This window comes from Anopheles coluzzii, chromosome 3 (genome assembly GCF_943734685.1).
Source record: "Anopheles coluzzii chromosome 3, AcolN3, whole genome shotgun sequence".
NCBI classification, from domain to species: domain Eukaryota; kingdom Metazoa; phylum Arthropoda; class Insecta; order Diptera; family Culicidae; genus Anopheles; species Anopheles coluzzii.
In genome coordinates this window covers 12,515,226-12,536,825 of record NC_064671.1, presented here as the reverse complement: position 1 = coordinate 12,536,825, position 21,600 = coordinate 12,515,226, and the positions used below count along the sequence as shown (strand labels likewise).

General features: G+C 44.7%; 1 protein-coding gene across 3 annotated transcripts in view; it reads right to left on the bottom strand.

The window, feature by feature from the left end:
• The window catches only part of LOC120959635 (uncharacterized), a 154,401-nt gene that overhangs the window by 14,364 nt on the left and 118,437 nt on the right, over positions 1-21,600 (bottom strand). For 2 of the 3 annotated variants that reach the window (XM_049610263.1, XM_040383196.2), the window contains exon 7: positions 12,462-12,524. The exons of the other annotated variant lie outside the window; for it this stretch is intronic. In XM_049610263.1, coding sequence (XP_049466220.1) covers positions 12,462-12,524 — 63 coding nt within the window. The remainder of the gene's footprint in view (positions 1-12,461; positions 12,525-21,600) is intronic. 3 annotated transcript variants of the gene reach the window in all.

The following is a 21,600-nucleotide window of genomic DNA, read 5'->3' as shown; positions in this document are numbered from 1 at the left end:
CAGAAGTGAGCATTTCAAAAAAATTATGCTTTTAAGTAAGCAATTGGGATTGGATCTAAACAAGTTGTATATGTATTAGCGGCACCCTAATTTTTTATTCCACGGCACATCAATACGTTATTCAATGAACACGTTGTTGAGGTTGCTACTTAGCTATGCTTTCCATAAAATCACGCCGATAACTAAAAAATAATAATAAAAAAATTATACATTTGTGTCAACAGAGGCATGGAACGTATCAGTTCGATTGAAAATAAGTAGGAATGTAGCTACTGAACTTTCTGTTTTATCAAAATGGCCACAAAACTCGCCAATCATGATTATCATTGTTATTACTTAAAAGTGTAAGTAAATAAGATTCATTGGTACTTTACGTGTGTAACAAATAACCTTATTTTTGAACACCAGTTAGAAAAATAACAAAATTGCGTGACTTGGTTTTTTATGGTTATTTGAAATTTAAGATTTACATCAGTATGGCTCAAAAGTAGCCTCATCAATATTTAACGGTTCTGCAATGTACCGTAAGAACTGTAACAACCAGGAAGCTACAAGGTTAAAACAGTTGTAAGAACAAATAAGAACTCAAACACCTATGAGTTATGGTTGTTGCCACGTGTAGAGTTTGAAAATGATTCGAAATTTGAGGACATCCGGTAGATTTTACCGGGCCTTAACTAGTTCATAATTAAAGTCTAGCGGTGCGCTCATGTGAGCGCCTTATTAGATGTAAACAAACGTCCAGTTCGGGTCAGTTGAACTTTACCACCGCACACGGAACAAAAACTGCATATTTCAAGTACTCTCAAGCGTATGGGGGTTTGTGTGTGTGTGTGTGTGTGTGTGTGTGTGTGTGTGTGGTAATTTTCTAGCTAGAAAAAGAAAAAAAACTCGAAAGCAAACACTTAAACACTGGCAGCATGTGTGTTCATTCAACCTGTTCCGGTTGGGTGCGCTTTATTCGGGGTTTGGGGAGGAAACATAGATACCAAGTTTCACCGCCACCAACGACCACACTCACAGACAAGATCGAGCAGGATAAGACGTTACGAGCGAAATTTAAGACGTTCAATGTTTATCCAAACAGGAGCCTTTTTGTGGCGTGTGCACTTGGGTCCAGCAGCGTGTAATGCTAATACGTTTCTCCAAGGGTGCGGCATTACATGCTTTAAGTTTATTGAATGGGTTATAAATTCTTGAGTTGTCGGGCAAGCAACAACGCCGCCACTCGGTGAGCTATGAAACATGATCGCGATAATGAATCGATCATACAATATGCTGACATACACTTGTTGCCCTTGTTTGGGGAGGCTTGGAAAGAGAAGTAAAGGTATGGCGTGTAGGCTTTACTCTTGAGGAAAAATATGGTTTGATTGACTTAATGCAATCTAAACAGCCGCAAATGCAAATGTTATGTTAATTATTAGCAGCTTTCCCATTAAAACAGTAATTAAAATCGATTTACGCACGTGAGTGAGCGAGTGATCATTCAATTTATTGCTATTTTTCTTCACACCGGAAACAGCAAAACACACGCAGTAATAAATAATAGCTAGGTGTGAAACCGTACACGGGTGGAAAGGGAAACCATGATCGTGACAGGAACTAGATGGCCAGCTAGCCAGTGCAAATCCACCCATCAAACCATACTCGGATCCCCTCCCCCTGGAGGCCCTTTTTCGGAGGCCCGACTCTTTGGCTGGTGCAAAATCAATCCAACCAATCGACCGTGGCTGCTGCCTTGCTGTGTGTGTGTTTGCTGGCCTGTGGACGCACATGTAATGTAAATGAGCATAGGAATTAAAAATTCATGCTGCAGTGCGCACCTTCCTACCTCACCACACAGTGTTTTTTGCTTTGTGAGCAGCCAGTGAAGCATGGATTATTGGAACCTGCCTCTGGTATAGAGCACTCTTCTGTTACTCTCTTCTTTTTTTACTGGGTCCGTTTCAACAGGAAGTTTGCAACAGATCTATGAACCAGTAGCCGATCAAATTCAACTGCTGACACACATATGGCTTTATGATGCTTATGCGACGTCCATGCTAATGACAGCCGCCTGCACGGTAGCTCGGTCTAGTGCGATCGGTGTCGATTGGCATGGCTTGATTCCACTTGACCTAAACTCTGACCATGCTGCGATGCTTTCCGTGCGGTAGCGCAACATTGCTGGATCGAGTAGCGGCGCCCCTGGGGTCGATCCTCCTCCGCACAGGAGCTCACATGAAACGTGATGGTAGTCGACAGTATGTATGGAATTATTATGGGCGGTAAAGAGTAGCATTAGATCACATCTTGATAGACAACCAATTGGCCTAAAACGTTGGGGATGGACGAACTTTCTAAAGAAGCGGCTACATTCTATTGGTAAAACGAGGACACAATCTTCGGTAAATAACTTTTTCTATTAAATGTGTCTGATGAAAGCGCACTCATTGAAGTCTGATGTCCTCAATTTCACTGCCAATTGCAAAGTGGCCTTTGAAGCAGCAGCTCAGTTAGGAAAACTCAATTAAATAAGGTCCCAGACACCCACCATTCCGCTACTTTACGGTGGCCCCACGGACTATCATTACTGCGCCTCAATAGGCTAATTAGAAACAAGGGCAATGGTCTGTGGTAAAGTATCTCCTATCAGCTTCAATGGTCGGGAGCGCCAGAAAACTGCCACCTCTTCACATAAACTAACTAAAGAAAGTGCATCTTAATGGAAGGAAAAGACCTTCACCGTAATAAGAGCAGTACTTGCTGCACAATAATATGCGACCAGAAAGTGCGTAAGATAAAGTGAAACAAATGGCGCATCCAACACACCGAGGAGCGCGACTTCCAGCGACGACCAATTGATGTAATTTGTTCATTCAATTATGCTTTACGGGCTCTAGCGATTCGCTACCCATCTCACCAACACCAACACCGGCAGCCGTCACCAACAAGCTGTGATTTGGTCGTTATTCATCAAAAACTGCTTCTCCACAACACTTTAAACGCATCAACCAGAGCGTCCAGAGGCGTGAACAAGATCCTTTTTAACATACTGGAGTTGCTCTCTTAACCTCGTTCTCTTTGCTAGCATTAGTTAGACACTTTCCATTATGCATACCAATTCATCGGCACACTGAGAAGTGCGAGCTAGATCTTGAGCAAAAGGAATCCACTGGTCAAACCTACATCTGCCCCTTACCTACCTTCATCAACTTGAACTCTTTACAACCTCTGCCACACCCACACGCTGTACGCTGCTGGGCGCAATTTTGGACGTCCCAAGTACCGCGCAGTGGTGTGACTTCATACGTTCGTGTGCACTCTAAAGAAAACACAAAAGTATGCTCCGCCAGTCTGTGGCCGCGGGGGCATTAGGCAAACACTGTTCAGCGTACGGCGAGTGGCCGCAACACGAGAAATAGCCCGTGGGCACTCAAGCATACTTTCAACCCCGGGGATGACCACCACCAGCCGGCAAGTGCGGCTACGAAACCGAACACGGAACGCACGATTGACCACCGGAGTCGTCGCTGTTCATAACTCGCGATGGCGTCATCACGCAACATTAATGTTTTGAAGGGGCCTCTGCGAACATCATTGCGATGAGTTGGTGCGTGAGCGGAGAAAGGGAGTACCGTCGACGAATGCGTCAAGTCGCGCTATTCATGATTGATAAATGATGTGCGTCGGTGTAGGAGTTGTTTGCTAGCTTTAATGGACACTATAGATCCAAAAATGTGTTTTAAAAATTGACTTTACCGTCTGGCGGAACATTATTGGAAATGAAAACCAGCTGCAGCTGCAACCTTGTACTAGAGATATCGCGGTAGACTCATTACCGAATTCCAAGTCCGTAACGATGGATAGTTTTTGGCAAAATTCCGACAAGAATATTCCAGCCAAACAAGACGTTGTTAATAGAGAAAGAGGGACCGAGAAATCCAGCGAGGTAGAAAGCGAGCAAAGGAACTTGATGTCCATGGTTTATTAAGGGAAGCTGTAAGTCATACAGCCAGTAAAGGATACACTGGGACATGTAATATATATTAAACGACCGCGCACTGACACTGATGACGTCAAACTCTCAGCTCAATCGCACGATGGCCGTAGCGACCTGAAGACGGTCACGCACATTATTTGGATGCGGCTCAAGCGGAAGTCGAGCAGACACTGAAGGATCAGATCAAAATCCATTAATAGGGAGCGCATATTCAATGGACTGTGGGGAAGGCCAAACTGTTTTGTGTGTGTTTTGGGGCAGCAGTTTGGAGAAGTGGTTTAAAGAAAATTCGAGCGTGTGCTTGTGAGTGATTTATTTTTATCCTAACCAGCAAACCTATCGTTAAGAAAGGTCCAATATCCCATTGGTAGAGCATGATAATTTGTTTTTGAAGAAACCGGATCTTTGCAATTCCACATGCACAACCTACGATGTGTTTATTGAACTGTGAACTTTTCCTGTAATCACAAGCGCTATCCTTCGCAGTCTTTTTAAGAGATCGTAAGAAGTGTATTAAAATTATTGAATTCATTTTGCTGGGAACTTCTATACCTCTATTATGCTGCATTGCTACGGGTGCATTCCACTTATCATTTCCATTACTAAAGCTTGATAAATGAAGCATCATATCAACACTTACTTAGCACGTTAAAGGCAAGTACCTCTGATGCAACTGTAAGTAAGACACCCACCGCAAGGGGGAAACTAAATGGATGCTTAACTTCATCCACGGTACAGCTACCTGTCCCAACAGTGGCTCACCGTTTCCACGCTCTTGGCGAGTTTTTCACCCCCTTCAAACTCCCCATTTCAATCAATCATTCGGCTGCTTCCTGCCCAAACGGCACCACCGCCCGTTGGACAAGCGTTGCAGGAAGTCGCGACAACGACAACGATGGCAATTAGTTTCGGTTACGCCGTGAAACCGAAAGTTAGCCATCACTCAAACACCACTCAACAGTGCTCGCGGTTCCGTACAGGTCCAACGACATCTTTACTACGCTAGTTCCGCACGCAGTGATGAAACAATGACAACGGGCGGTGGCGGAGTGCTGCTGTTGTTGTTGTCGTTGTCGTCATGTCTGTCTTCCCCATCACGAAGTGCGCTGTTAATTGTTGTGGGGTCTGGAGATCTCCAGGGAACGGAACGCTAACTTCAAATTTACCTTCGCGTTTACCGCGTTGTGTCATGTAACGCAGTCGGATGACTTGCCTTCTTGCCTTTCGGTCCTGGGTGGCCGGTCCCTGCTGTCTCTTATGAAACGCGCAACCAATCACCACCACGATTCCCTCTCCATGCCCGTATTTAGTAACGGTGGAGTAGAAGAAAAATACAAGAGGAGTATCCCTTATCCCAAATAGCTCCAAAAATGCTACGCTTCTCTCCACAGTTAATTACCATCTCTTCCGTTTCTTCCAGCCATTGCCACGGCGCGGGTTTGGCGGCCTCTGTCACATGCCCCGAGTACCACCAACTGAACGGAACCACGGTGTAAGTGTTGTTGATATTGTCGTTTGTTGCGCTTCTGTTTTCGAAAGGTGTCTCATTTCCCCATCGGTTTGTGTCCCACCAGACAGGGGAGACATGATTTTAATTTTGCCTCACATCAATTACCACGCACACTGATAGCTTCCGATACGGAGCACCGGTGTTTTAGTACCGGAGAAATTTGAAACCATTTTCCAATGTTTCCAAGAGAGACACAGGGTAGGGCAACGGCTTAATGTGTTCGCTGTTCGCTTGTGAAACGGGTAAGAAGAGTAAGTAGGCTCGCGGTACTCCAAAAGCCGGATATATCTGTAACCAGCACCCAGGAAGGCAGAGATCCCGTCAGGTACGCATCGAAATCCGTTGTGGGCAGGAAGTGAACTGTTGTTTTAAAGAACAGCTCATCTCCGAGGCACACGATGATACTGGGCGGCGGGTACGAGAGTGATGTCTGCTGACAAAGATGCACACATCCCTGTTACACCAGTTCTTACAACAACGACGTAGGAAAACAATCTAAAATAACAAAAAACAATGCAACAAGTAGCCGGAGAGGGCAAAAAACGCTCCATACCATGTCCGAAACACACCAGAAAGGGATGTTTTTCTAACCGAGCAAGGTGCACGCCATTACACCGGATCTCCTCGGAAACTGGACCAAATGTGCATCCTTGCAGCGGGGTAGTGTTACCAAGGCGCCCATCCGTTTCTTTTGCACGAGAGGCGCTAATAATATTCAGCATACAGCATTCGAGCAACTCAAAAACACAAAAAGGTGAATAGAACGGCCAAAAATAACACCCCTTTTTTCATTAACCTCTCATACCCACATACATCCGGCACACGGGTCTCTGGGAAGTGTCGAGGCAGAAACACAACCGGTCAAGATTGAACGACCATCAGGTCGGTCCGTCTACTGTCGGAAGTTGTGCCTGGGCGGGCGACATGTGGTATGGTGGCCCAGAGAATTCGGACGGGTTCATTTTGTGTTAGTTTGTTGCAATCGTATTTTATTGCTTGCAGCTCAAACTCCAACTGCAATGGCAGTGCAGTGTGTGGTTGATGCAGCTCTGGTAGCGCCAGTAGCAACTCTCACCCACAGCTATCCCTTCATTCTCGACAACGTGAGACGCTTTCTTTTAAGACGTCGCGAGATTGGAATGTGCATCGCACGCAGTGGGTTTTCCGATTGCATCACGGCGTGTATCGGCAGTGATCGACGGATGGAGGTGTCGTACCCATAAAACTTCCGTACAAACAACAAATATCTAAAGCAGCTCCCCCGAACTCCCAGTTTGCTCAATATTACCGGCCTGGGGTTATTTCAATGCGAGGGATCAAAGCTTAAATCGGTGGTGTTCTTGCTGCTTCTTGATGTGAAGTCAAAGGTTGCAGTGATTCGGAAGCAACGCATTCCACCAAATTAAATCCACACACAGAATAGCCGGATTAAGCTGAACCTCTTCTTTTCTCTCTCTCTCTACAGTTCTTATGGTTGATTGTACGCACGGAAAGATTTTTTGTCCTTGTTGTTAGAGTCCAAGTTTCACCAATCCAACACACAATCACCGTACCGTATCTGACAAGCCGATACGATGTGCGGATCGATGATGGGTGGCTGATTTTAATTAAATGTTTTAGCACGGTTCCACGAGGTTTAGGAACAGCAAAAAAATAATACACGCACACATACACAAACACATCTACAATAATTTACCGCTTGTTGCTTCTCATTCGTTTGATTTACACTTTTTTGTGTCTACTGACTACTTCCTTCCTACCCTGGTACTGGTACTCATCACACTTCGCAATTGCGAAGTTGTTTGAGCGCATGTTTGCCATTTTTTGCGTTTGCCGCGATATGATTGCGAGAAGAAAAATCAAATGCCAGAGTCCAATATGTCCAATTCCAAGCCTATCCCTCTCTCCCCTCGCTTTTGGCGCGTGATTTATTGAGATCAATCAATGGAGAGTGAAACGGCGTGAGGATCTTTTTTGCGGTGTTTGATTATTTTTATTTCACCTCCAAACTCACTTTCTCTACCTTTTGGGTCGCATTGTGGAGGGAAATTTTGCAAACTTTCGATTTGCGGTAGCGATAGAAATAGCATTGTGAGAAGAACCTGATGCAGAAACTTAAGCAGTTGAATTTGTAAAGATGGGCAATATCCCGTACATCAAATGAGATATTATTTAGCTTCGTCTAAATTTTAACTAACGCTTCATTTATGCTTTTTTATTTAAAAAAAAAAAACAACCTACGAAATTAATGAACCTTGTCACAGAGGGAACTAAGAAAGGTAAATAACTCAAGAGCAGGATATACCTTTTATAGGTACAGATCTGAAACAATTGCCAAAGGTATATAAGCAAAGGAATGCTTAAGGTACACGTCCCATGTATTGGGAAGGAAAGTACCCTAAAGCCAAAAAAATGTTGTATTGATGACTCATGCCTTAAATAATCCAAAAAAGTCTCAATAATCTGATCGAAAATTGTTCCTCTCCATACTCCAAACTATTTCTGAGTATTTGTTACATTCGTTGATGTTAAGCAGCATTGATCTATTTTATAATATCACCATCACTATCACCAACAGCGTATCTAAGCAAAGATCAAACATTTTCGTCTCCTCAACTCACCATGAACTCTGCCCCAGACATCAGAGAACGTTTAACACAAATAATGATCCAACTCCAACAGTTCCAAGCAAATGTAGTGGGCTCACAGCAGTCAACTGTCGAAAGTGAATAAATCCTACTCCCCGACTAACTATGCTCCATTTCAGCAGAACGCAAATTCATATACCATTGAGATCATGAAGCTCTCCGCAAACCGTGAGCCGCTCGTCTCATCCTTATCTCGTACTCCAAATGGACACCCGCCCGCAGGATAGGCGTGTGCGTGAGTACGATAAATTCACAGCAAATGCGATAATCCACCGCGCCAAGCCTGTTCTGCTGATGAGCTGACCTCACCAATCATGCCGGCTACTTGACCAGGTCCGGGGCCCGGGTCCGTCCATCGCGCCACGCCGGCACTAATTAATTCAACAAGCTATCGTTTCCGTTTTTTGCTCGCCCAGTAGCGTCGCCTACTTCAATGCGGTTGCTTTCAAGTGGAAGTCCTATCTCGAGGTCGAGCACTGTATTTTCCCCCATTTCCACTGCGGATACAACCGGGGGTATGGCAGTTCGTTTGATATGACTGTGTGGGTCGATGGGGTATGCAAAAATATCAGCACATCACTCCAAATATTTCAAATTAGCTCTCGACAGGATAGTGCAAAGAGTGTTATTGCGTTTCACGCTGATGCTTGGCTTCAATTTAGAACGGACAGTTTAGTGTTGGAATTGCAATCGTTATGGCTTTGTTCTCACCGAAACTGAGCACCCAAACATTTGATGCGAAAGTCCCTTTTCTTTATGCATAGTTACAACGGACTGGCTCGGTAGAAATCATTGGGTTTTGCGCTGTCAGAAATGAGTAATGTGGTACTATGGTTGCGGTTGTTGCAAAGGGAAATGAATAGAATTAAAACATTATTCCACCAGGAGTACACGATCAGTATGATGAGTGAATAACATGAATCTCAAGCGGCATTGCTCATCGCGGCGTCTGGTTTGTGTAACTCTGTAATTCACTTTGGCATGTACATGTTCGGGAACCAACCAGAATCACATCATTATTGGTTGCGGTGCACGGATGTATGTTGAAGTCAATGTTCGGAAAAGAACCGTTAAAGAATGATTTTTGTTTGTGTGTTTTACCATCATTACATCTCAATGACAATGCTACAAATCAAGACATTTTCCAATGTTTGCGAGGGTATTATACTTTTACTCAGAGAAAATATACGCCACAAAGGCAAACAAGCACACGAGTACGAGTTTTTTTTTATGAAAGAGCTCTCGTGCATGGTGAAAATATCGCATGAAAAATCGCATTCAGTTTTTCATCGGTTGATCGTATGGCGGCTTTTACAAAAAAAAAGCAAGCGCGTGGTACAGTCAGCTGCTACCATATATTGCGCAGTTTCAATACAGTTTTTATTCATCTCAAGGTGAGGTGAAAACATCACGAGCAAGACATCTTAACGACAGAACCAGATCTAAATGGAATTAAGAAAGGATGAAAACTCACCACACTGGTTTGAAAATTGATTATTATTTTTTTTTTAAGAATTGATTAATTTTAGTCACTAATATAGCTAAATAAAACAAACAACGTACTTTGCTCAAATAGCTCAAAACGTATAGAAAATGGAATATAACTCAAACTTACATCACCACAACGGATGCCGACTGGTAGTAGTAGCTTGTGTTTATTCAAACAATATCCGTACACTACCTCTTCTGGCACCAACACAGTCAAACTGACAATAAAGAAAACAAACAGTTCACTTGGCCATACATTAAAAATACCTTTCAATCTCTCCGTACCCCGTACAGACGTATGAATCACTTAATTCGTTCCAACAACAAACTTCACTTGCACATCCATTAATGTCTCGGGAGTGCCGAAATAAATTAGATCCGGCTCCCAGTTTGCGCGGGGAAGTAGTGTGCGCGACGGACAAGTAGCGTTTAAAATGTAAACAACACACGCGCCTCTTAACTACCAACCGATCTGTCAACCGATGTCAAGTTCACGCACCCGCGAACGATCTTCTTTTTTTTTGCGCAAAACACGAGTCGAAGGCGCCACCGCACGCGACAACACACGTTGGAAAATCGCGAAAATCTGGTCGTCTCGAGGAGCGCACCCAGTACGCGGGTACTTTGTGTGGACCCGACGGTCTCGTACGCAAATGTGAAACTGAAACATTTCACCACCAGTGCTCGTCATCATCATCGCCGTCACACTATGGGCCAGCTGGGGGAGGGCGCAATAGTTCTCAGCTTGCGCATTTCGTATTCCCGCTCACTGGGAGTTCACTCATAATTATAATAAACTGTCCTCTCTAGATCGCGAGCATGAGAAGGAAGGTTTTTCTCAACCCAGTCAGAATGGAATAACCGTTTGCATCGGACATTGGGCATAACGATCGCTCCGGAGAGACATATTGAGTTTGGTGAAAAAGGATTGCGCGCGCGTTCGCATCAGCTGCTGGCTGTGTCCGTGAGTCATGTGCAGCGTTCACAGCCGGGAATTGATGCGTCCGCGCCAGTGGTTGCCTCACTCAGCTCTGCTGCTGCAGCTCCCAGACTCCCCCTAGAGGTTTGCAAAGAAACTGGGAATCGTGTGGAAAGCAGCAAAACAAGAGAGAGAGTGAACCAGAGGCAGCCAAAACGGGTGAATCTAAATATAAATAAACTCTGACGCTTTATAGCTCCCAATAGAAGGGGGAGGGGGGAGGGGGGGGGGGTGTCAGACGCGTAGGGCACGACTACCATTAAATTGGTAGTGTCTCGCGACAAGTTAGTCGATATGAACAGTGCAGTGGCGATGTTAAAACGATACTCTTGTCGTGTTTTTTTAATTGATGGAAAACGATACGCCTACAATGTTTCGTCTGATTATTTATTCTCCCTCAAGGGAGAGAGTGATAAAACGTCTCACCCAAGGGAATGATGTAAATCATCTGCATAGAGAACGCCCCGCTTGACCTCTTTCGTGCACATGCTGCTTAAGTACACAATTTAGACAAATTCACACGGAACTGCTGTTCCAGAAATAACTAAATCTGTCAGCGAGCGTGTTACTCAAACAAAGCTTCATTGGGTTCACCATTTGCTCAAGGTCATAAAAAACACGAGCTAATATGCCATCTCAACTATCTCACTATCCTCGTTTTGGAACCACTTGTTGCCTATTCGATACTCTTTTAATGATGCGTTGGAATTGGATCCTACGATTCTACTGACAAGCAATCGGATCTCCATATGGTAGCCACACGACACGAGATTGAATAATCGTCGACGGAGGGCCACAAGTGAAATTTATACTGAAACTCTAGTTTCCACACTGGTCTCTCTTAGGCGTTTGATCTTCGCCAACTTTCAGCCATCATCGAGGGATGTTTGGATGATGACGAAAGCCTAGGACATTGATGCTTTTGTTTGGATAGATGTGAAGTTTTGAATATTTACTATCGCTGGAGGAAGTTGAATCCATCAAATCATCTTCAACCAATTTTAGGTCCAAATTCTTACAAAACGAGGTACACATTTGAAGCTTCAGAGCATCTGCATCAGAATAACAGAAGATCAAACAGATTTGCTTCCGAAAAACTTGCTCAACATCTATAAGGTTCCAGTGCGTAAGGCCACTTAGCTGCTTGTGTGCTTGTAGAGGTAAAGACGGCATAGAAAGATAAAGATCGGCAACATACATGATGATGGCACCATACGAAACTCATCTGCAAGATCGATCGGGTGTAATAGTACGCAATGCCGTTTCTACGCTCCACCTTGGAGCGAAAACAACAACACTTGCCAGTATGTCGGAGAGAAACGGACATATTGGAAAGTAAGAGCAGCAGCAAAAAACAAAAAAAACAACACAAAATCCCAAACCAATGCCATTCGTTGGCGTCCGAAACCCGCGCCCTCTAGGCCCCGCCGGCTGGCTGCCGTCTCGTTTAGCAGCAGCAGCAGCTGGAGGCAGCAGACACCCAACGGCAGTGCGGACGGTGAGATGGTGGGCCGGTGTCGGCGGTACCGGTCGCGACAGTCCGACCCGGCAGAATTATGCCACCACCGCCGCCGCCGATGCTGATGGCCGTGGCGCATCTGCGCAGACGCCACCACCGCCGGAATGATGCTGCTGCTGTGTGATGCCATTTTCTGCTTTTGGCTTTTTTCTATTTATTCTAAACTCTTGCAGCGCTGCAACGATGCAGTTCTACTTAACTAATAGCTATGATATCATTCGCATTGTGTGGGGTAACGCAACCGTTAGAACGTCCGAGGGAGATAGTGAGCAGGACATTGAAATTGCATCAATTGAGACCTTGGGAGCAAAAGTGGAAATGGAAAAAAATACCTCCATTGATGCTGTTTTCCTTGTTGGCTTCCTTATCTTTCAGAAGGTGGGCCGCAAGCTTACCTGCAATTACAGAAAAAGGAAAATATATTTGTTAGTAAGAAGTTGTTCGAAAATGAAGTCCAAAAAAGTGTATGAAAAAGACGCTCAAATACGTTTAATTAACCGCATGGGGACAATATGCGGGTAACCCAAATTGAATACACGCCTAGAAGGCTTTTCTCCTACAAAATAGTGGCCCACTTTTTCGGCGAAACCGCAACATAGTTTTGCCAAAAGAAAAGACCCAACCATGCACACACACACAGCACCTGTGCCTGCCTTTTACTCAACTCATTTAGGGCAATCGATCCGAGGCCCACATTACAGTCCATCGCCGGGGTGGAAATTCGATCGACAGCGAAAGCCCCTTCTCCAATGCACCACCATAGTTCCCTCTTTTGTGTCCCAATTTCATTCATTCGGGCCGTTCTTTTATGACGAAGTTGCGGACGCCAAGCGGTGCCTTTGGCGAGATGTAATAATGAATGTATGAGAGAATGTGCCAATTTTATTACAAGGCTTCTTTTCGTTTTTTTGGGCCATGCGAAACGCGTGTAAGTTTACACATGATCAGAATGTTTGCAGCAAAAAGCGCTCTCTCTGGCTGGGTTTTAGTTTTCAGCACGCGATGCCCTCTGTAAGAGTAATTAATTTTTATGCAATGAGACGCTTCATTTGTGTATTTTTTTATCGCCTTATCTCATCAGAGACTAACGTGTTTGCGTTTTCGTTTTTGGGTAATGTTACACACCCGAATGCAACTGCATTATGAAAGGGCAGATTCACAGCATCAGCGCATAAACCTACGTTCGTCATTTTTTTCGTGGCTTTTTACTTCGCATCGAATTTAACTCATGTAGCATATAATGATTATTAACAAACGGAAAGCCCTCACATTGCTTCTTCTCCCTTTGCAGTGTTCATTAAAAAAAACCGCAAAAGTGAAATTAAACAAACAGACACCCTCCGTGCGAGGCAGGGCATACACGCAAAGATGCACTTACGCATCATCAGCGCACAGTCACAATAAAAAAAAACACACACACATCTCTCCATCATTTCCCCTTTCCTCCCCCGGGTTGTACCTACTTTTCGCAAGATTTCGTTTGGCTTTCTTCCACGGAATGAGATAGATTAATGAATTCATTACGGCGGCGGGACGGCTGCTTCACCACCACTAGCACGGTTGACTTCCAATATGCACGCAATCTTTTTTTCAACGTTGTCTGCACGCCTCAAAAAGCAAAAAGAAAAAGATCACAATCTTTCCCTATGCTGGAGCCACTGCAATCGACCCGGGTTTTTAATTGTCTGACGCGTTCTGACGGCCGGAGACAACCGACGAAGAGGGTCAGCAAAAGAACGTCAATGCACTTTACTGCTCTGCCTGCCGGCGGCCTGCAGTGGCTAATAAAACGATACACTTGTTTAACGCCAATTACAAAACAAGCCAGGAACTTGGTAATGTGGCGAGACACACAAACTTCAACAAAATGGGTCACAAATCACGCAAAGTCCGTCGAGAAATTCGCTCAATGTTCGCTGCCGTGAAATTGGTGCACCGTAAATCGATTTGCGATTTTCAACCGAATCAGCTGGCAAGGGTGCGTATCACGTGCACCATTTTCCAGCAAAACCACCGGGCACACACCAATATCCTCTTTACTCGATTGTTAAACTACAGAATGCTTCATTGCAACACGAAACATTCAGGAAGCAACTCTTGCACAATTGCACAGACACCGCGAAACGAACGGAGCGCGTCTTCGTGTGGAAAAACAAAAGTCAGTCCACCATTGCACAGAAGGAAAAAGGACACCCGTACTTTGGATTTTGACAGCAGTGACACATCCGCAACGGAGTAGGCAATGGTGTACAGTCGTCGGCACACCACACCACCAAAGCGGTAGGTTTGATTGTGTGAGGATACGCGCTCTTGTTGCACACAGCCGGAGACGTGGTTGCTGCTGCTGCTGCTACAGTAGTGTTTGTGACTAGCCCCGGTTTCCATGGGCGCCCTCGACCGTGTGTTGGTCTCCCCAAACACGGTCCTTCTGGTGGAAAATAGGACGAAGAAGAGCCTCCCGGCTTCCCTTTCCATACAGTTCACAAACACCACACACACACAACCACACCAGCGCTTGAGGCGTGAATGCATCCAAGCACTCCCTTTCCCTTTTGGGGTAGGGCAGGGGAAACAGCAACCCAAGCAGGGCGGGAAACACTGCCCACTGTGACAGAAGAACCCTTCACTTTTGGACTGCCAGCGGGGTGGTTGGAGTTTGCAAGTGGAAATTCGGCGAACGCAAAAAGGGGTGGGAAAAGCGACCGAAAATACGGTGGCAACCCCCGACAGACAAAGAGAACGAAATTTTCAGGCGAGGGGTAGGTAGAAACACGCGGTGGGGGCCCGGCCCAAGATCGGATCCAAAGTCCGTTGTTTTGGGCTCGAAATTAAAAATGGCGAATGGAGCGCTACCACGGAGAGAATGCGCTCTCTTGCTTGCCTTTAAAATACACGAGGCGCTCTCGCTGTAAAGAACGCTCGCTCGCGCTGTTTCATCGCGATGAAACAGCGCGAGCGAGCGTTCTTTACAGCGAGAGCGCCTCGTGTATTTTAAAGGCAAGCAAGAGAGCGCATTCTCTCCGTGGTAGCGCTCCATTCGCCATTTTTAATTTCGAGCCTAACCGTATTAATACACGATGCGCAATCTCAGATTGCGCATATATTCGTTTTATCAAAACATAAGTCATTTCGCGTAGCCAACCCTGAGCTATAAACGTCATTTCCATACATTTTCAGATTGCGCCAAGATTGCGCATAAATTTTCAAGATTATATGTCCGAGATATATATATATTTTTTGACAGATAAATATATCAAACCGACCCGTTTGACAGATAAATATATGCGCAATCTGAGATTGCGCATCGTCTATTGCTACGGTAAAACAACGGACTTTGGATCCGATCTTGGGCCGGGCCCCCACCGCGTGTTTCTACCTACCCCTCGCCTGAAAATTTCGTTCTCTTTGTCTGTCGGGAATTGTGTGCGCGCGCACCAGCACTTGGGAAGAGAGAGAGCACCGACCGAATGGAAACGAATTCGTATGGCTAAAAGGGAATGAGGGGTGATGGGAGGAAAGGATAAAACATGTGCAAGGGCGCTCTATCGAATCGAGCCGAGAAGACGAACCCAGCGTTTTGTGATGGAAATCTGTGCACGCAAGGAGGCACCCTTCTTCCCGGCAGCGATGAGTCATCATCGTCGCATTTGCCGCTTCCTTGCCGCTCTCTCCGTGTTTTTTTTTTTTGTTGAGAGAGAGAGGATTAGTGTTTCTCCGTGTTTTGATGGTTTTCCGAAATAAAACGGAGCGGTGGAAAATTCGAGAAAAAAAAAGAAGGCCGAGAATATTGATGCAAGAAGCTGTGTGTGTGGAATCGACGACAACTTGTCGCTGGGGTACAGGGTGACTCTTTACGGGTAAGATACATCTTAGAAATTATTGGACTCTAGAAGGACAATATTTTAAGTAAAATATGTAAAGTATCATTGCATTCAAATATCCGTTGCTTTATTATGCATTAACCAAATGCTTTGGGAAAATAATTAGCATTAAACGTTTTCGACACGTTTTTTAGACTAGCTTATTGCAATTCAATATTGATTACAGATTACAGAGCCGATTCAGGGATTAAAACCATATTTATAAAAAAGCCATTTGTGACACCTCTTTATCATTTTGATTACGTCAAATCACTACTATCTTAATTACTTTTCATAATTAGGTACACTGAATGGGAAAATATAGACCAAAGAGTCGAGTTGAATATCTGATAAATAATATTGAACATTAAAAATTGACTTCAATAGATATCCCAGAAAATGATGGTACAAGACAACATTCAAAATCAGACGAAAGGTATATTATTTGGACCACTGTTGTTGTAACGCAATATGTAATATAGCATAGAATGGTACAGTCATGCTTTGATATTCTATCTTTGTATAACACCTTTAGCGAAGTACGAATATAAAATACATTACTTCTCTTCTGATCACCTAACTGCAGTCCTATAACAAAACCGATATTACAAATCTTCAAGATATTTAATGCTACATACAAAGCATTCCGTTAATAGGTCCCTCGACAATACGCCCTATAAATCTGAACTGACGAGGTCTTTTCCGCAAACGTCTCATGGTGCTGCCGTTACCTTCGCCCACATTCGCTCACGTGTGTACAGGGGACATCGCCATGGGCCTCTCACTGATCACATCAGAGACAAGGTTGTACCAAAGGTCTGTCGGCGACCATCAGTCTCTCCCTAAACTATTCGTCTCACGGGATTTGATGAATTTCTAGGATCATGCTTAAATAAGAAAGATCACCCTGAAAACAAAGTTGGACCACTTTCACCACCATTACCATCGCTTCTAAGTAGAACACATATCGAAACACATAGTTTGCCCCATTCAAATGACCACCCATGGTCACGATGCGTAGCGAATTCCCTTTTTACTACCGATCGTGGTTGAAACAACAGCAAGCTTTTGCTTAAACACACACACCAATCATTAAAAATGATGCACCCCTGAATGGATTGGCTGGTAGGCTGTCTAATAGAGCGTGAAATACCAAACACACACACAACACGGTGGGTGGGTGCACCAGCCTTTGCTAGCGATGCCGCCAATGAACTGCAATTAATCGAGTTTCCGTGAGGAATAATTAATTTATCGGGGTCGGGGGCGGTACTCGCTGCGGTCGCGAGAGATCGCGTAATTTTGCAAACGGCAAATTTCAATGCTCAACCCCCTCTGTGCGATGAAGGGAGTGGAAGTGAGCGGTATCGAAACGTATACGCAAAAGATGCGCCCCTAATGTTACAAACAAAGTTGCAAGGTAGCAAATGCCGAATTTGAATGTGCTCGGTTGATGTAGTTCGGTGAGCTCAAACAAATCGTTCGTTGTTTGTTTGCTAATGCTCTTCCATTTCATAGATATGTCTTATACAAAAATACTCTGTTGGATTTGGATTTAACATAACATAACAAGACATAATAGAAAGAATAAATTATTCACATATTAAAGACAAACAGAGCTCAAATTCTTGATATACTTTAACGCAACGTCGAATATTTGGATTTTAAAGGTAAATTTCGGGTTTCCTAACGTAAGCAGAAGACAACAACCACATCGTATCATTAAAATCCGACATTCAGAAGGCCATTTTGTCTTTTTGTGTCCCAACCACCCGATTCACGTTAACGATTACATCAAGTACCGAACAATTGAGTGCGACAAGCAACTATACAACCATAATCGTACCTTTCAATGGTTTCTCCATTCGTGCAATCCCTTTTTACTCGAGAGGCTGCTCGTCGTCTGGGTTTTAACGATCAACGTCAATGGTACACCACCATGCGTCGTCGTGAACCTCAGAGAACGTTCCCAACCTTGGAGCTCCCAACCATTTTATCGATTCACAGCGGCGGAATCGTCGATTGAATCATTCAAATGACAGTGTGCCTTCCTTCCTCCCAAAGCCCAAAGCTTGGGAGGCTCTTCTTCTGCTCTCAGCCCGACCTACCATCATAATGACCAACTTTCCCGCAAAAGGCAAATAATTACAGCTCAAACGAATGAACGTACGCTCTCTCCGCCGACGAGAGGAGGGATATTGATTGTCATTACCTTTCAGCTTCTTCGGAACCTTGAGCGAGCTCCAGAGGTGTGCCGTCGTCGGGGCGGCCGGTTTTTGCACCACCAGGGCATACTCGGGCCCATTGCGGCAGAGGTCAAAGTCAGTGCCGTTCGTTGATTTGAGCTTGTTCAAGCGGTTCTGCTGATCGCAGAAACGGTTGCTACGCTTGAGCTCCTCCTCCAGCAGCAGCGCATCCTGCAGCCGGGTCCTGGCCGCGATGCTGCCGGCCAGGTCCGCCGACCGGTGCCCGTTCTTCACGCCGAGCTCGTTGTGTCCAACGAGTTCCGTGCGGGTGGATGGTGGTGGCGATGACGATGCGATCGTGGTCCGCTGATGCTGCAGCTTGGCCGGGACCGACTTTTTGCCCCCGGCAGTCGTCACCAGGCGGCCCATCGTGTCGACTCTTAGCAGGTGGTGCTCGAGATAGAGCGCTTCCTTTGCGGTACACATGTTACTACTACTGTCGGGCACGTTACCACTAGCACTTGTACCACTTGCACAACGACCTGCAGCATAATTCGTGTACGACTGTCGCTCTTAACCGAGGGGTCCGTGTGGTCCCTCTTGTTGGGTTTTGCACACTTAACACAACAAGACGTTCTAAGTTATCGGCTGGAATATATGTAACGCAAGCAAACAGGTAACATCGAACTGTAGCACTTTTCAAACACACCTTGTTAGAGGAGCGTGTGTGTGTGTGTGTGCAGGCGGAAAAACAGACGAGAGAAAACGGAATAAACACACAGAAATATGGAACGACCCACTAAAACCAACCACCGCCACCAATCAATCAAGTGGGTCGAGCCAGACACTGAAACACTGCCACAGCTCCAAAGAGTGTGGCGCACGGTAAAGAAATTCGGGACACTTCAGCCGACACATGCGCACGCACCCCACAAACACACACTAATTCCCCCACCGGGGGGTTCGGGGAATGGAAAATGGATCTTTTGGGGAACTGGATCCAATTTTGCACCAATTTCCGGCACTACACCGTACAGGCGGCGGTGGAAGTAGGTAGCAACACTAACCTGCACCAACTCCCCTTCTTCGTTAAGCTCCCCTTTTGCTCCTGCTGTCTGTATGCCTGTGTACACAATTCTACGCACTGCTCCCCCCCCAAAACTTGCTACACGCACAGTCGATTCACGCGCGCGCACACACAACAACCGTTCGTTGCGAGACGGTAATGAAAACTGAAGGCCTCACGGCTTTCTTGGGCACCTGTTTCATCCCCTCTCAAGCTCAATGCACGCGCCTCTCTTTGGAGTTTTGAAGTTTTTGCCGAGTGCTCTACCACTCTTGGTCCCGGCGGATATGCACAACGCGGTTAAGACGGCGACGCATCGTTTGCGCTAGTGAGCGAGCGACTGAGCGTGAGGTGTGCGTGCGTACGAATCGCGACTACGCAAACCGCCGGGCACCAATGTGAGAAACGTATGCGCTTACGTAGTCAATTGGGAGAACATTCGTCAATGGGAGAGAGAGCGAGAGTGTGTGTGTATGTTTACTGTCTCTTGAAGACTATTTTCTTGCTCAAAGCATACTTTGGTTTGTGGCGCATTAGGCACGTGCGAGGGGAACATTGCTTGCGCATTTAACGTAAACGCAATGAGAACGTGCGTTATGCTCCTATATCTTCTTGAGGGTTCTTTTCAGTACAATTTTTGGTGATTTGTTTCTGCATCGTTGGAGGTCTAGCAGTATCTAGTGGTCTTAATAAACCTAACTTTCAGTTCCAACACTATCATAAGGCTTTGAAGGACCTAGACCAAATACAGTTGTTATTCCAAACAAGAATTGACTTTAACTTGGATTATATGCTGAAGGTGTGAAGATGTTTAATCTTATTGAAGAGATTGATCATCAAGATGACTTCAGATTATCAACGATCACATTTTAGGTCTGTCTTGTTTTTCTCAGCAAAAGCCTATTCTTATTTGTGAGAATCTAAACGGACACCTGAGTCTAAAATTCTAGGTGAACGTAAAGTAAAGTAAAGATTTGAAAGTAAAGTGAAAGTAAAGATTTATTTTCTTGGATGTTTGGCTCTGCCGTAGTCGCCAACTACATTTAACGACTCTGATGGAATTCTAATAAATACCAAGTAATAATAGGTCATGTCAGCAAGATGTCAGGAGAAATTGATTCTGAAAATGAAGAATTCATTACCAGCGGTTAAGAAGCCCCAGTTTATGATGTTCTTGTTGATAGATAAACATTTTCTGTCGAATGTAACAGATGAAAGATATCTCAGGAAAGAAGAATCTATTTCCAAACTACTTCTATTTACTGGTGTTTTGTTAAGGGTTTCACCCTAATTTAGTTACATCTACCAAACTAAAGTGTGATTGATGTACAAGGAGTTGTCGTAGTAAACTCGAGGCCATGCTTAACAACATCTTAAGAGAATGTAGCTTTAGTTTAATGTAGTATCTGTATACCTGGATATTATAATGACAGGCTTATCTTAAGAGTTAGTGCGCCCAAGGCTGATATTAGTAATCTAAGATCCCGATTCCTATGAGAGATTCCAATGTCAATTGTGGAATAATCATCTTAATAGAAAACTGTAAATTGTACGACTTTCCAAAAAATTGTCAAAAATGTTGGTATTACCTTATCGGAATGGTCTAATGCATATTCTTTTTTAAAATTGACTGACAATTTCGATACTATTTCGTTACTTTATTCAGTAATAAGCTACTTCTGTTATAATGTTGCTGTACAACCTGAGCTCTATGAACCATCACATGTTTCATAGATTCCCGAAACCGGCCGATATATTTTGGTACTTCAAAACCGGAACCAATCTCCAAAACCAAAGCCTACGTGCATCTAACGCATCACACAACCTGACGGCTTTGCTGCGTGGAATCATCGCAACCGGCGGAAATTTGCAAACATAATTAGAGCAAAGCCAAATTATTCACTGATGACCCCGTCTGGCGTGTGTGCACGGTGTTTCGTACGCGATATCATTATCATCATTATCAATTTGGAAAATCACACGCGTACCAGGCTTTGAAAACAAAACAGCTATACCGATGAAAAAAAAAGACTCCCCACATCGAACTAAAAACTCGATCGAAATCGCACCCCGAGACCTAATCAAACCATCACCAGATTTCCAAATAATGGGCTCACCAAAATATCGGTTATCATAGAGCTCTGGTGGAAATCTGTCTGCCCTAGCCTAGCATTACAGCGAAACCGAAATGATCGAAATGGTGTGATAGTTGGGAGGTTTCCCCCCCTTTTCGGTGGACGATTTTCCACGGTTAAACATAACAATTTGCAAGCGAGGTGTACAAATTACTAGCGACCGATCAAATCGACCCTCGCCTGCATCACAATGTTTCGTTGATGATCGTTTGTGTGCGCATGTG